This window comes from Schistocerca piceifrons, chromosome 1 (genome assembly GCF_021461385.2).
Source record: "Schistocerca piceifrons isolate TAMUIC-IGC-003096 chromosome 1, iqSchPice1.1, whole genome shotgun sequence".
NCBI lineage: Eukaryota > Metazoa > Arthropoda > Insecta > Orthoptera > Acrididae > Schistocerca > Schistocerca piceifrons.
Genome location: NC_060138.1, coordinates 279,864,742 through 279,881,967, shown reverse-complemented (window position 1 = coordinate 279,881,967; position 17,226 = coordinate 279,864,742). Strand labels below are relative to the sequence as shown.

At 40.2% G+C, this 17,226-nt stretch overlaps 1 protein-coding gene and 1 non-coding gene across 2 annotated transcripts in view; both read left to right on the top strand.

Annotated features, from left to right (window-relative positions):
* The window catches only part of LOC124711228 (lysophospholipase D GDPD1-like), a 144,678-nt gene that overhangs the window by 78,873 nt on the left and 48,579 nt on the right, over nucleotides 1-17,226 (top strand). The window contains exon 4 of the mRNA XM_047241191.1: nucleotides 3,398-3,618. Within this exon, the coding sequence (XP_047097147.1) occupies nucleotides 3,398-3,618 (221 nt within the window). The remainder of the gene's footprint in view (nucleotides 1-3,397; nucleotides 3,619-17,226) is intronic.
* Nucleotides 2,223-2,295, top strand: Trnaa-ugc. The gene has a single exon. It is a non-coding gene; the product is annotated as a tRNA-Ala (tRNA).

Genomic DNA, 17,226 nt, shown 5'->3' with positions numbered 1-17,226 from the left:
TATCCACCTTTCGCAGCAGTGCAGGCTGCTATTCTCCCATGGAGACGATCGTAGAGATGCTGGATGTAGTCCTGTGGAACGGCTTGCCATGCCATTTCCACCTGGCGCCTCAGTTGGACCAGCGTTCGTGCTGGACGTGCAGACCGCGTGAGACGACGCTTCATCCAGTCCCAAACATGCTCAATGGGGGACAGATCCGGAGATCTTGCTGGCCAGGATAGTTGACTTACACCTTCTAGAGCACGTTGGGTGGCACGGGATACATGCGGACATGCATTGTCCTGTTGGAACAGCAAGTTCCCTTGCCGGTCTAGGAATGGTAGAACGATGGGTTTGATGACAGTTTGGATGTACCGTCCACTATTCAGTGTCCCCTCGACGATCACCAATGGTGTACGGCCAGTGTAGGAGATCGCTCCCCGCACCATGATGCCGGGTGTTGGCCCTGTGTGCCTCGGTCATATGCAGTCCTGATTGTGGCGCTCACCTGCACGGCGCCAAACACGCATATGACCATCATTGGCACCAAGGCAGCAGTGACTCTCATCACTGAAGATGACACATCTCCATTCGTCCCTCCATTCACGCCTGTCGCGACACCACTGGAGGCGGGCTGCACGATGTTGGGGCGTGAGCGGAAGACTGCCTAACTGTGTGCGGGACCGTAGCCCAGCTTCATGGAGACGGTTACGAATGGTCCTCGCCGATACCCCAGGAGCAACAGTGTCCCTAATTTGCTGGGAAGTGGCGGTGCGGTCCCCTACGGCACTGCGTAGGATCCTACGGTCTTGGCGTGCATCCGTGTGTCGCTGCGGTCCGGTCCCAGGTCGACGGGCACGTGCACCTTCTGCCGACCACTGGCGACAACATCGATGTACTGTGGAGACCTCACGCCCCACGTGTTGAGCAATTCGGCGGTACGTCCACCCGGCCTCCCGCATGCCCACTATACGCCCTCGCTCAAAGTCCGTCAACTGCACATACGGTTCACGTCCACGCTGTCGCGGCATGCTACCAGTGTTAAAGACTGCGATGGAGCTCCGTATGCCACGGCAAACTGGCTGACACTGACGGCGGCGGTGCACAAATGCTGCGCAGCTAGCGCCATTGGACGGCCAACACCGCGGTTCCTGGTGTGTCCGCTGTGCCGTGCGTGTGATCATTGCTTGTACAGCCCTCTCGCAGTGTCCGGAGCAAGTATGGTGGGTCTGACACACCGGTGTCAATGTGTTCTTTTTTCCATTTCCAGGAGTGTAGGTATCATATTGGGCACCACTTTTTAGCTGTCGTCATTTGATAAGTGGTACTCCCTCACCACTTTGTACACATTGCGCCCAAGTCTTAACTGTCCGCCACTTCCTGAGGGAAGGCCAATTTTTTTAATTGTTTACGTTCCAGCTTTGGTTTGCCATCTGAGTTATCAGCTATTTTAGCAAATGATGCGGGGTCTGTCTACTGCGTTTTACTTTTTATCTGTCACAGAAATGTGGCAAAGGCCATTTAATTTTCACTTTTGGACCTCCATTTCTATATGGTATCTTTTGTATCTTTTGTAGCCCTTTCTCCATGTCCCTGTTTCTAGCAGTCTTCTGTTATGTCAATTACGATTGACGTATAGTCGTTTTTTAACTCCTCTCTGTCTCCATGTTCTCTAGTTTTGGTTTGGGCGTATATGACCCCACTTGGTTTTGCACCCTAAAACAAAACAAAACAGAACAAAACAAACAAAAAGTGGGAAATTTATATTCTTATTGCTGTTGCAGTCTATCTGCACATTTGCTCCCATGCAGTTGCATGAGGAGGTAGCAAGAGCCAGGCAAATGATGTATGCATTCTCCATCAACATAGGTTCCATCCCTATTGCATCTCTCTCCATCAAGAGCTGCATAGAAGCAATTATGAGAATCGTGTTACCTTCTGTACATGGGCATTAAGACAGGATACTACAAACATATTGTGTATCTTGTGTAGTGATGAAGCCACATTTACCAATCATGGCCAGCTAAATCTCTCAAATGTACTCTATTGGCTTGTCGACAATCCCTATTGACTTCATCAGATGGAATGTCAGTATTCATGGATTGTAAATGTGTGGTATAGGATAGTAAACCATTGGCTCATAGGCTCGTTTTTCGTAGACTGAACACTGAAGGTGCGCATGTACCGCAGCCTACTAAAAGACCACCTCTCATTGATGCTGGAAGACATTCCTCTTCAGACCGAGCGAGGTGGCGCAGTGGTTAGCGCACTGGACTTGCATTCGGGAGGACGACGGTTCAATCCCGTCTCCGGCCATCCTGATTTAGGTTTTCTGTGATTTCCCTAAATCGCTTCAGGCAAATGCTGGTATGGTTCCTTTGAAAGGGCACGGCCGATTTCCTTCCCCATCCTTCCCTCACCCGAGCTTGCGCTCCGTCTCTAATGACCTATGACCTCGTTGTCGACGGGACATTAAACACTAATCTCCCCCCCCCAATTCCTCTTCAGATAAGGAGGAACCTGTAGTTGTCTTCACAAATTGTTTCCAAATCATTTGATTTGATTTGATTGGATTGGATTGTATTCACTGGACCTGTTCCGTGGCTGGTCAGTCTTCAGATTTGATTGCTGTAGACCTTTTTCTTTGGGGAAAGCTGAAAGACACTGTTGCAAGGACATACCAACTACACCAAATTAAATGCAATGATTTGTTACTGAAGCTGGCTCGGACATCTGTGCTGAAATGTTAGAACATGTGCAGCATTGTTCCATATCAGACTGGAAGCGTGTATTGCCACTGACAGTGGTCATTTTGAACACAACCTGCAATCATTAGTTATCTCGTTACTGGTCAGAATGCACATAACTGGTGTATGCACTTGAGTTTTTTTTTTTTTTAGTGTCGGCTGTCATATATATTGTACAAGTGTCGCTGTGAGAACTTTTCAAAATACAGTATATCAAGTATATCATAAAGGACTCACCCTAGAATCCTGTAACAAACACCACTAACATACACCCTACTTTTAGTCTGTTAATGTCAATAGGCACAGTTCCACTAAAAAAAAAAAAAAAAAGTATGTTTGTGTGAAAAATACACTTTATGGTGTGTGGCAGGGGAGGGGCATTCGCCGGTGCGTGCGTGTAACTTGTAAATGTTCAGAATATAGCCATACATACACATTAATTCATGATGTGAACATAAAATGACTCGTTCCACATCATTATGATTTGTCGTACAAAATGATCCGTGGAACATTTAACTAAATAACTAACTTATTTTTGAGAGTGGTAGCTTCATTTATTTATAAACATAGTCGTGTAATGCTTTATTTTTGTAGTTTAATAATATTATGGCTGTGGACATGCTACATTATTGTTGTTATTGTTATTTGGTCATAAGGAATGCTTTTTGCAGGTCACGCTTTTGTTGGTTCAGGGAAAGAAGAGGAGAGAAGAATTGTTCTTTTGGAAGAAGTATTTCAGATGTTCCCTAACGTACCTATAAATGTAGATATCAAGATTGATGATGAGAATCTTATGAAAGAAGTTGAAAGATTGATTGTACAATACAATAGGGAAGAATACACAGTCTGGGGTAACTTCAGTGACAAAGTTACAAGGAAACTTTATTCAATGGCAAGTCTAAAAAATAGTAGTTACGCTGTAGTATGCTCACAGTTTACATAGTCTTCTTACACTAAATGTGATCTATTCACAGTTTTCACCTTTTCAGTAGTAATGCAAAGGAGTGCTCAAACAGTTTAACAAAAAGCATTACATTAAATGTTGTTTAATCTCAGTTACTTTCCTCCTGTTGCATAGCCTCTCTTATACATTGCACTGAACGTGTACTTATAAGAAAGTTTACTGTACTATCATCCTATCCTTTCTTTTCGTCAGTGTTTTCCATAATTCCTTTCCTCATCAATTCTGCAGAGAATTTCCTTGCTTCTTGTCACTCCACTTAATTTTCATCCTCTTTTTGCAACACCCTAGCTCAGATCCTTTGCTTCTCTTCTTTTCCTGTTTTTGTACGAATTTTCATGTATGTGTGCTATTAATTTTTGTTCATATGTGTTAAGTATTAGTTTGTATTTGTTTTTTGTATTTGTTTTTCTTCAACATTTGTGTGTCTTACATATTTTCCTCATATAATAATAGATTTTTGAAGCCCTTAACAATAAGAATATCCCTAGAAGAATGTATATTTACTGAAATGAAAGGTTTTTCTTTCACATTTACTCAATGCATTCCATTTCTTTTATAAATAGTAGTATGTACAGGCAGTAGATAACTTTTAAGAGTATAACATAACACCCTTTACAAAAGTTTGCTTTTGGTATGAACAGAAAAAATTGGTAGCAATACAACAACACACAGATAATTAAATCTCTTGCTGGTGTGTAAACCGTTCCAGCGGTGAGAGACTGCTAAGGCTTAACATCAGTCAAAAGAAAATTCACAGTCAGTAGTATTTAAAGATACTAGACAGAACACTAAATTTTATTTTAGAATTTTCATATACTGTAGGCCGAGAAAAGAATTTCATATTTCTTCTGCCTTGCTGATCAAATATCACAATTTGGATGTGGGCCATTGATGTCAGTATTTAGGAAAGCATCACTGTTTCACATCCAAAACATACATTGTAACTGTTGCTCATTATTATTTTGTGACACCCTAACATTTTATGGGTACGTCAGTTTGCTTTCTTGTGGTAAGTCAGTAGATTATGTATTTCTCAATTAATATTGTTTGTTTGTGTTTGTTTGGTTACCTGTACGTGGGAATTTAGTACCTTCTTCTATGTCTTGAATCCTCACTTGTTGCGTTTGGACTGTGTTAATAAGTCAGATGTTTGTGTTTTTCATATGTTGTTGTTGTTGTGGTCTTCAGTCCTGAGACTGGTTTGATGCAGCTCTCCATTTTACTCTATCCTGTGCAAGCTTCTTCATCTCCCAGTACCTACTGCAACCTACATCCTTCTGAACCTGCTTAGTGTATTCATCTCTTGGTCTCCCTCTATGATATTTACCCTCCACACTGCCCTCCAATGCTAAATTTGTGATCCCTTGATGCCTCAAAACATGTCCTACCAACCGATCCCTTCTTCTAGTCAAGTTGTGCCACAAACTTCTCTTCTCCCCAATCCTATTCAATACCTCCTCATTAGTTACGTGATCTACCCACCTTATCTTCAGCATTCTTCTGTGGCACCACAGTTCGAAAGCTTCTATTCTCTTCTTGTCCAAACTAGTTATCGTCCACGTTTCACTTCCATACATGGCTACACTCCATACAAATACTTTCAGAAAAGACTTCCTGACACTTAAATCTATACTCGATGTTAACAAATTTCTCTTCTTCAGAAACGCTTTCCTTGCCATTGCCAGTCTACATTTTATATCCTCTCTACTTCGACCATCATCAGTTATTTTACTCCCTAAATAGCAAAACTCCTTTACTACTTTAAGTGTCTCAGTTCCTAATCTAATTCCCTCAGCATCACCCGATTTAATTTGACTACATTCCATTATCCTCGTTTTGCTTTTGTTGATGTTCATCTTATATCCTCCTTTCAAGACACTGTCCATTCCGTTCAATTGCTCTTCCAAGTCCTTTGCTGTCTCTGACAGAATTACAATGTCATTGGCGAACCTCAAAGTTTTTACTTCTTCTCCATGAATTTTAATACTTGCTCCGAATTTTTCTTTTGTTTCCTTTACTGCTTGCTCAATATACAGATTGAATAACATTGGGGAGAGGCTACAACCCTGTCTCACTCCTTTCCCAACCACTGCTTCCCTTTCATGCCCCCTCGACTCTTATAACTGCCATCTGGTTTCTGTACAAATTGTAAATAGCCTTTTGCTCCCTGTATTTTACCCCTGCCACCTTCAGAATTTGAAAGAGAGTATTCCAGTTAACATTGTCAAAAGCTTTCTCTAAGTCTACAAATGCTAGAAACGTAGGTTTGCCTTTTCTTAATCTTTCTTCTAAGATAAGTCGTAAGGTTAGTATTGCCTCACGTGTTCCAACACTTCTACGGAATCCAAACTGATCTTCCCCAAGGTCCGCTTCTACCAGTTTTTCCATTCGTCTGTAAAGAATTTGCGTTAGTATTTTGCAGCCGTGACTTATTAAACTGATAGTTCGGTAATTTTCACATCTGTCAACACCTGCTTTCTTTGGGATTGGAGTTGTTATATTCTTCTTGAAGTCTGAGGGTATTTCGCCTGTCTCATACATCTTGCTCACCAGATGGTAGAGTTTTTCATGACTGGCTCTCCCAAGGCCATCAGTAGTTCTAATGGAATGTTGTCTACTCCTGGGGCCTTGTTTCGACTCAGGTCTTTCAGTGCTCTGTCAAACTCATCACGCAGTATCTTAACTCCCATTTCGTCTTCATCTACATCCTCTTCCATTTCCATAATATTGTCCTCAAGTACATCGCCCTTGTATAAACCCTCTATATACTCCTTCCACCTTTCTGCCTTCCCTTCTTTGCTTAGATCTGGGTTGCCATCTGAGCTCTTGATATTCATACAAGTCGTTCTCTTTTCTCCAAAGGTCTCTTTAATTTTTCTGTAGGCTGTATCTATCTTACCCCTAGTGAGACAAGCCTCTACATCCTTACATTTGTCCTCTAGCCATCCCTGCTTAGCCATTTTGCACTTCCTGTTGATCTCATTTTTGAGACGTTTGTATTCCTTTTTGCCTGCTTCATTTACTGCATTTTTATATTTTCTCCTTTCATCAATTAAATTCAATATTTCTTCTGTTACCCAAGGATTTCTATTAGCCCTCGTCTTTTTACCTACTTGATCGTCTGCTGCCTTCACTACTTCATCCCTCAGATCTACCCATTCTTCTTCTACTTTATTTCTTTCCCCCATTCCTGTCAATTGTTCCCTTATGCTCTCCCTGAAACTCTCTACGACCTCTGGTTCTTTCAGTTTATCCAGGTCCCATGTCCTTAAATTCCCACCTTTTTGTAGTTTCTTCAGTTTCAATCTGCAGTTCATAACCAATAGATTGTGGTCAGAATCCACATCTGCCCCTGGAAATGTCTTACAATTTAAAACCTGGTTCCTAAATCTCTGTCTTACCATTATATAATCTATCTGATACCTTTTAGTATCTCCAGGATTCTTCCAGGTATACAACCTTCTTTTATGATTCTTGAACCAAGTGTTAGCTATGATTAAGTTATGCTCTGTGCAAAATTCTACAAGGCGGTTTCCTCTTTCATTTCTTCCCCCCAATCCATATTCACCTACTATGTTTCCTTCTCTCCCTTTTCCTACTGACGAATTCCAGTCACCCATGACTATTAAATTTTCGCCTCCCTTCACTACCTGAATAATTTCTTTTATCTCGTCATACATTTCATCTATTTCTTCATCATCTGCAGAGCTAGTTGTTATATAAACTTGTACTACTGTAGTAGGCATGGGCTTTGTGTCTATCTTGGCCACAATAATGCGTTCACTATGCTGTTTGTAGTAGCTAACCCGCACTCCTATTTTTTTATTCATTATTAAACCTACTCCTGCATTACCCCTATTTGATTTTGTATTTATAACCCTGTATTCACCTGACCAAAAGTCTTGTTCCTCCTGCCACCGAACTTCACTAATTCCCACTATATCTAACTTCAACCTATCCATTTCCCTTTTTAAATTTTCTAACCTACCTGCCCGATTAAGGGATCTGACATTCGACGCTCCGATCCGTACAATGCCAGTTTTCTTTCTCCTGATAACGACGTCCTCTTGAGTAGTCCCCGCCCGGAGATCCGAATGGGAGACTATTTTACCTCCGGAATATTTTACCCAAGAGGACGCTGTCATCATTTTATCATACAGTAAAGCTGCATGTCCTCGGGAAAAATTACGGCTGTAGTTTCCCCTTGCTTTCAGCCGTTTGCAGTACCAGCACAGCAAGGCCGTTTTGGTTAATGTTACAAGGCCAGATCAGTCAATCATCCAGACTGTTGCCCCTGCAACTGCTGAAAAGGCTGCTGCCCCTCTTCAGGGACCACATGTTTGTCTGGCCTCTCAACAGATACCCCTCCGTTGTGGTTGCACCTACGGTACAGCCATCTGTATCACTGAGGCACGCAAGCCTCCCCACCAACGGCAAGGTCCATGGTTCATGTTATTAGGGACAGTAATGAAACATTGTCCAGGGGCCTCTTCAGGGACCTTCCCATTCAGAGACACACCTGCCATTAATTTTTGTTCTTAATAGTATTTGTGATTAATAATAAGAGTGAACTCATGATGTATTGTCAAAGTCACTACCACAGTTCTAGAAGTAACATTAACTTTCATATTCACTTTGCATCTCTGTCTAGGATGCAGGGTGGAGATTTGTATTTTGCTGTAATGATCTTCAGTAGGTTTTACAGTAAATTTCAAATACTCAGATAAATCATAGTGTATTGCCCACCCCTTCTATAATTTATCAGAGTATTTCGACTCAGAGATGCAAATTCTGTTTAAGACTAATGTTTAAGTTGATTGATTACTGGTGTCAGATGGGCACCTTTTTTAGATAAGAATCCAGTTTCATGCACCCTGTTTTGAAAGAAGTCACTATAACAGAAGAGCCCCACAAGAATGCACAGAAATGTAAGGTTAGCTTATTCCACCAAAATATTAGAGGATTGAGTAATAACGTAGAAAAGCTTGTTGCCTGCTTGCAAAATTTAGAGGAAAAGATAGACATCCTGAGCACCACGTAACCACAGGGTTAGATAAGTTACATATAAAAGATTACAGTCTAGCAGCTTACTCATGCAGAACTAATGTGGGAAAAGGAGGAGTTGTGGCATATATTAAGACAGAACACAGGTTGAAAAGCATTGGCACAAGTAGATTTTGTAGTGATCAGCACATGGAAATGTGTGCTTGTGACTTAATGCTGAAAAACAGTTCACTTTTAATTGTAACAGTATATAGATCCCCAGTGGGAAATTTTGAACTATTTATGAGGAATCTGGATTTATTACTGTGCTGTCTATCAGCAAGCAGTTAATAGTCTGTGGTGACTTCAATGTAGATTTTCTAAAAGATTCTGATAGGAAAAATGATCTGGAAACCTTATTTGGAGCCTACAATTTGCTCTCAGTAGTTAACTTTCCAACATGGGTGGATAAAGACATTAGGTCCCTAATTGATGTTTTCTTTAATGAGGCACAAAGCAAGAAAAATAGCTGTTTACCCAGTAACAAATGCTCTCTCTGATCATGATGCACATTTAGTCAGGATAAATGACATAGTGCCTTACAGTGTGGATACACCTCAGTGGAAGTCAGTCAGAATCATTAATGACTACATGGCAAATGTTTTTAAGAGTAGTTTACAAGAAACAACCTGGGATGAAATTTATAAAGAACCAAATGCCAATATAAAATTTAATCTATTCCATGATAAATTCATATCAGCATTTGAAAGTGGCTTTTTGCTTAAGCTAATCAGAAAGGATGTTAAACAGCCATGTAAAACATCATGGACCACTAAGGGGATTAAAATATCGTGTGAAAGGAAAAGGGAAATGTATCTTTTGGCAAGAACAAGTAGAGACGCTGCTGTAGTTGCACACTACAAAAACTACTGATTATTATTAAGCAAGGTTATTAAAAAGTCAAGAAACATGCACACACTGTCAGAAATCAGTACATCTAACAACAATTTTAAGGCAATATGCAATAAAGTGAAGCATCTGCTCTGATCCATGCCTTACACAAGAAGGGTGATTTGACTGCATCAACAATTATAGAGGGATCTCATTGATACACATCACCTGTAAGATATTATCTAAGGCATTATTGAACAGAGCCGTACCTCAAATGGACCCAAAACTTTGAGGTTATCAGGGTGTTTTAGAAAAGGATGTTCTTGTGCTGAACAGATCCTTTACTTGAAGTCAGTATTAAGTCAAATTAAACTAGTGAATAAACAATATGTAGTTACTTTCGTTGACCTCAAGAAAGTATACGATTCAATCGACAGACATACTCTTATGAGAATTTTGCAGGAAACGGGCCTGGACCAAAGAACCCACAGCCTTATCCAAAAGACCCTGAGTATCACCAGATTATGAGTAAAGTTTCGAGGAACATTTCCAGAAAGCTTTGAGAGGTAGACAGGAGTGAAACAGAGAGATTGACTTTCACCTTTTCACTTCAACTGTGCACTGGACAAGGTGATCAGAGTGTCGCGAAAAGAAATGGAATTACAAAATATACCAAGCGGTGCTTACCTGGGACACATACGGAAGGGACTAGTAGTAGATTGTGTAGCTTTCGCAGATGATCCGGCACTTATACAGGGTATATACGACCTGGACAGACAGGAGATCCAGGGAAAACCTGGGAATTTTTTCATCCGGGAGAAAACGGAAAAACCTGGGAATTTTTTAGAATTCTGAGAATTTTTTGTTTTGTTTTAGTTTTCTTTTAAATTTTTGTAATTTTGACTGGTAAGAAACAATACTTTACAAAGTATATTACGGTCTCCCACTATTGCAGGATAATATTGCAGCAATAAAACATGAATGAGAGAAAAAAAACTGAAAGTAAAATTTAAGTTGCAAAGGAAATGTGCCATATACAACAGCAAAACACAGTGCTCATACAAATGTCTGCCAACAGCAAAATATGTCAAAGGCGTTAGGAAGACTGTGCAATGCTTCATAACAACAAACTGCCTCTGATGAGCATGGCGTCACAGCCATTTACATTAGATTTGTTTGAGCAGTTGTGAGCGGCTCATGCGCATGCGCAGTTGAGTTGCGCATGTATAGTACCTTCTCCCGTTTCTGGCTACAGAAGTGTGGCTGTTAGCCGTATAAGCAGCAGCAGCAAGCAGCAAGATGCTACCCGTAAAAATTTTACTGGTGCACGCAAGCTGCCGGATTCAATGAGGGCAAACTGGGATATCTGCCCCAGGCGGCAAGAATTCATATTCTTGAGGAAACAGCCTTTTTTCACAAAGCGCCTAGTGTCCAGCGCACATTGGTCTCTTGATTATACATAGGATTTTGAAACGCGTCCCTGTTGGTTTTTGAACATTTATGAACATATTCTAAGTTTATTTCTGAATGGATCACAAGTTGATTTTTGAATGCGTGCATAGTGTACATGATGTCTCTGCCAGGGGAATCCCCATCACATCTAGAAATAAGCTTTCCTGCCTACAGAAGGGGACGAGGCTATACGAGCTGAACAGAATAAAGCCGAATGGCCCGGTAGCAGCTGCCTAAGTTCTGTTCTGGGAATAGTGCAGAAAACGCATTGTACGGACACGTAATAACGCCTAACCGGAGAATAAACACGGGATAACTAAGCGGTTGATTGTGGCAGGGTTAGTGAAATTAACCAGAGAATAAGTTTTGACACTGGCAGGAATAGTTAACAGAATTAGTGATGACAAGATTGTCTGTTAGAACGAGGGAGGAGAAGAAATGAGGACATCACACAAATTATAGAAGAATATGACGATTCCAAATTTATATTAAAAAATTCATACTACTACTTTTCGATCTCACGCTTGAGAAGCTGGAGCATATGAATGAAATGTGAAACTATTTCCAAACATAAAGCTTTTTGCTTGTAGTAGGCCTAATAGGCATTTGATGTTGTTACTTCATGAATTATATTCTGTGATGTTAAAAGAAAGTGACCGTTTGTGCTAAAACAGCCTGTTTATGTGGTGTGTGTTACAATTGTTGCAATATTAGACAGACCTATTTCATTTTATCTACTAGACAGTGACAAAATACATGTAATCAGATGGAGAAACCACACCAGTCTTGGGTACTGTTTGTATTAACAGCTTTTTCAGTATTAGACAATGACATTTCGTTTTTTTCATGTGGCAAAATGTTTGATGAGGTAATAGATCCTTCCGCAGAAGGGAAAGGACACCATGTAAAGCTGTAGCAAGGTTAGAGAGAAAAAAATGCTAGGACTTAAGGATTGAAGAAATGTGTACTGTCTTGCTTGTCACTTGTCTTTATTGGTTTCATATATACTATGTTTAATTTTATGTTACACAGAAAAAGCAAGTTATTAGCTAATAGGCAATAAAGAGTGCAGATTTTCTGAAGAGTTCTTGTTCTCCGGGTTACAAATAATCGCATCCAATATTAATTGCGGGGTTTCTTTTTTTAAAAAAAAGAAAACGAAAAGGGGCGAGGGGGCTGGATGTCAAACTGGCTGACTGAGAGCAGGCGAGACACCACAGGACATTTTAATTTCCACTCTCCTGATTATAGTTTGATGGCATCCATTACAAAATATTATACATTTGAATTCCACAGAGCGAGGTACAATGACTTGCGAAAGAAGAATGCTGTGTGAAGAGGCATGACACTGCACTTTGGTGCACTTGAGACCAAATAACATGTCTTAAATTTTCTTGAACACATGCTTTATATATCAGACTCTTGAGAAAGGTGTGTGCTACAAAATGAACATATTTTTGAAAAGTTGATTTTTTTTCAATTTTTGGAGTCCTAACTCAAACACTCGAGGGAGGAAGGGAGAGGGTTGGGAGGGAACCACTATCTAGTATTGCCACAGTTCAGAAATATCATATAGATCCGGGGCTGATGCACTGAACAGTCTGAGTCGTAGTGGTGAGGTGGGTAATCTCCACGCGACCCTCGTTTATGTTTAGTGATTTTGCTGCTTCCTCTTCATTTATTGCTCTCACATAAAATGAAAACAAAATGGATTTCTGTGGCCGGGAGCTATCAAGTGAATTAAAATGCATTCACATAATTATGGAAGGCCAAAATATGTTATTAGTTTCAGATTTTATTTCCACTTTTCTGACAGTGAAGCATTAATCGCCTTGCAGAACAATGAAGTAATTTTTGTCGGTTTGCTAAAAAAATTTGGTTTTTATTAGTCTTTTCTGCTGAGGCAGTCATTTTATTTGAAATGAGGTGTTTAATTCCACACTGTTGGCTAGTTTCAACTGTTTGCTGCATTTCAAAAGTGCATCTCTTCATCTTGTAGCACACATGGCATTATGCCATAATAAAGAACCAAACATGAGATAATACAGTACTGATACTCCAAGAAAATTTACATCCGAATCTGGACATACGAATGTGCACTGTAAGCCGAATTATGCAAATTTCTATGGATCACGATATTCCGATGCTCTTATCCTCTGATATCTTGTTTCTTTTATGACATAATGTAAGATCTTTTAACGTTTTACATGTACGAGCATACAGGCTTCCTGCACCATCATAGCTGCACAAGCGCGGTGACGCCTGTTACCTGACGCTCTCTGGCAATTGCTGAAATGAACCTATTTCTAACAGGTCGCAGGAAAATATTGTGAATGGTTGTTTGAAAAGCGTTACTTTCAAAATAAATTTCCTCTTAGGCAAGCTGAACTATGTGTGAGAGTGTACAATGAATTTCTTAAATCACAGAGCGTTTGCCTCTCATTTGAAAATCAACTCTTTGAAGGCGACCATTTAGAAAAATTTCGAGCCCAGAAGATCAGACATATATGTCGTTATTAAAAATTTTACTGTCACATTTGTGTGATGCAGCTTAAAGTGTAACATGCACAAAAAAGATCATTATATGTGAAAGCTTAGCTTCTCTTGCAGCTTATTAATCTTTGAGATGAATATTATGTATGGAGCTTTGCTTTTCTTGTAGCAATACTATGTATATTAATTTAAACCGTTAACTTTTCCAATTGGTGTATACACGCTACTTAACAGTGATGTTGCTATTGGCTGACTATGTCACATGTCCTATGCTCTGAATATACGCTGTTATCGGCTGGCGAGATCACGTGACATGAGCTATGACTGGCTTACAAAAGTGCATTGCAATCTCGATTTCAGTGCTTCAGAAAGTAACATGTGGTGTTTGGTGTAATTCAAATTTATACTTTCGTAATACGAAAATATGCAGCATACATGTTGCTGCACATCAAAGATCTTTCCAAAATGTGTGTTTATTTATTTATTTATTATTTATTTTTTATTTTTACTGAGATTGGTTTTCTATAGGGCCGGGAAATCCTACGCCGGTGTATGAAACCACAACCATTCAAAGAATTGATACGTTTTACCGTTCCGAGGAAAATTATTCTGTCACTTAATGCGGAAAAAGTGTATTTTCACCCAGGAGAAAATGTATACTTACCGGGAAATCCGGGAATTTTTTTTTTTTCTTGTCCACGTATTCACCCTGTTATAGCAAGCTCAGTGGAAGTAGCAGTAAAGCAAATCAGTATGCTCAAAATGCAGGCTGCCAAGGTAGGACTTCAGTTGTCATTAGAAAAGACAAAATACCTCCCCAACATCAGTGATACTCCAAGTGAACTACAGCTGGAACAAGGTCAGATTGAGAAAGTTGACAGATTCAAGTATCTAGGAGAATGGCTGGAACCTAATCTATCAGAAGGAACAGCACTAACAACTCAGATTAATAAGTTACAATTAGCATATCATTAACCAAGAACATTTATAATAAGAAATACCTATCTTGCAATTCCAAACTAAAACACTACAAAACAGTTATCCACCCTGAAGCCCTATATGCCTCAGAATGCTTGAATCTGAGCAGGAAAAGCTTGACAGATTAGAGATTCAGGAGAGGAAGATCCCGAGAGAAATTCTGGGACCGATCAGAACAGATGGTGAGTCCAGAAGACAATAAAACCAGGAGCTATACAATCATACTGAGAAAATCACAGATGTAGCCGGGAAGATATGTCTCACTTTCTATGGACATATCACGAGGATGGACCAAACAAGACGGACTAACCCAACTGCTCAACTACTGGAACAGCAGGAAGACCGTGACACCATGGCTGATAGAAGTCAAGAAAGGCATCTGGAAACTGACCATAACTGAAAGTGACATTAGAAACCGAGCACTTCTCAGAAGGATATTAAAAGAAAAGAGGTTTCAGGTACAGATCACCCCGTAATATGATTGGCACCCTTTGGACAAAGGAGAGAGAGGAGAAACATAGCCAGAGAATATTAGATACAGAAAATATTAGATACAGGCTCCCAGGTAGATGCTATTTTTCTTGACTTCCGGAAGGCGTTCGATACAGTTCCGCACTGTCGCCTGATAAACAAAGTAAGAGCCTACGGAATATCAGACCAGCTGTGTGGCTGGATTGAAGAGTTTTTAGCAAAGAGAACACAGCATGTTGTTATCAATGGAGAGATGTCTACAGACGTTAAAGTAACCTCTGGCGTGCCACAGGGAGTGTTATGGGTCCATTGCTTTTCACAATATATATAAATGACCTAGTAGATAGTGTCAGAAGTTCCATGCAGCTTTTTGCGGATGATGCTGTAGTATACAGAGAAGTTGCAGCATTAGAAAATTGTAGCGAAATGCAGGAAGATCTGCAGCGGATAGGCACTTGGTGCAGGGAGTGGCAACTGACCCTTAACATAGACAAATGTAATGTATTGTGAATACATAGAAAGAAGGATCCTTTATTGTATGATTATATGATAGCGGAACAAACACTGGTAGCAGTTACTTCTGTAAAATATCTGGGAGTATGCGTGCGGAACGATTTGAAGTGGAATGATCATATAAAATTAATTGTTGGTAAGGCGGGTACCAGGTTGAGATTCATTGGGAGAATGCTTAGAAAATGTAGTCCATCAACAAAGGAGGTGGCTTACAAAACACTCGTTCGACCTATACTTGAGTATTGCTCATCAGTGTGGGATTCGTACCAGATCGGTTTGACGGAGGAGATAGAGAAGATCCAAAGAAGAGTGGCGCGTTTCATCACAGGGTTATTTGGTAACCGTGATAGCGTTACGGAGATGTTTAATATACTCAAGTGGCAGACTCTGCAAGAGAGGCGCTCTGCATCGCGGTGTAGCTTGCTCGCCAGGTTTCGAGAGAGTGCGTTTTTGGATGAGGTATCGAATATATTGCTTCCCCCTACTTATACCTCCCGAGGAGATCACGAATGTAAAATTAGAGAGATTAGAGCGCGCACGGAGGCTTTCAGACAGTCGTTCTTCCCGCGAACCATACGCGACTGGAACAGGAAAGGGAGGTAATGACAGTGGCACGTGAAGTGCACTCCGCCACACACCGTTGGGTGGCTTGCGGAGTATAAATGTAGATGTAGATGTAGATGCAGGATCACTGGGCAACTGGGCAAACATCAAGTCCCTCTCCAGGCTGAAAAGTTGAATATCGTGGTCCTTAGCTGGCCCATTCGGAAGAAGAAGAAGCAAGCAACAGAAAAAGCACCCTCAGAAGAGAATAACATTACTATTGAATTGAATGGTATTGTTATAAATGACAAGTCACAGGTAGCAAATGTATGTAATAATCATTTCTTAAACATAGTAGAAAGCATAGGGACTAACAGTTCAAGAGAAAGATCACAGCAATATGTTGAATAAGTAACTCTCATAAAATTACATCATATGAATGCACCACCAACTTCTACTTCTGAAATTAAGAGAGGTCATACATTTTCTCAAGAATAAAAGCTCTTCTGGTTTTGATGGTGTTTCCAATAGATTACTAAAGATTTGTTCCCATATAATAAGCCCAGTATTGTCCACAACATGTAATGCGTCACTAACTCAAGGCATGTTTCCAGAGATACTAAAATACACCATTGTTAAACCCCTCTTTACGAAAGGTGATAAGAGAGACGTCAGTAACTACCGACCTATTTCAGTGCTGACATCATTTTCCAAAATTTTTGAGAAGGTGATGTATTCTAGCGTAGTATCTCACCTTGGCAACAATAATATCCTTAGCAAATCACAGTTTGGGTTTCAGAAGGGTTGCTCTACTGAGAATGCCATTTACATGTTCACACACCAGATATTACAAGCACTAAATAACAAAATAGCACCTGTAGGTATTTTCTGTGACCTATCCAAGGCATTTGATTGTGTGAATCATAGTATATGCCTAGATAATTTGAAGTTTTATGGGATTGATGGTATAGCCAACCAATAGATCATGTCATATCTAACCAAAAGAATGCAGAAAGCTGTGCCTAGTAGTAATTCAACCAACAGAATCCAGCGACATAATTCTGACTGGGGAGAAATTATGTATGGGGTTCCCCAAGGCTCAATCTTAGGTCCACTACTGTTTTCTCATATATGTAAATGATCTACCGTCTAATGTACAATAAGCAGAATTAGTTCTTTTTGTAGATGACACCAGTATTTTAATCACTCCCA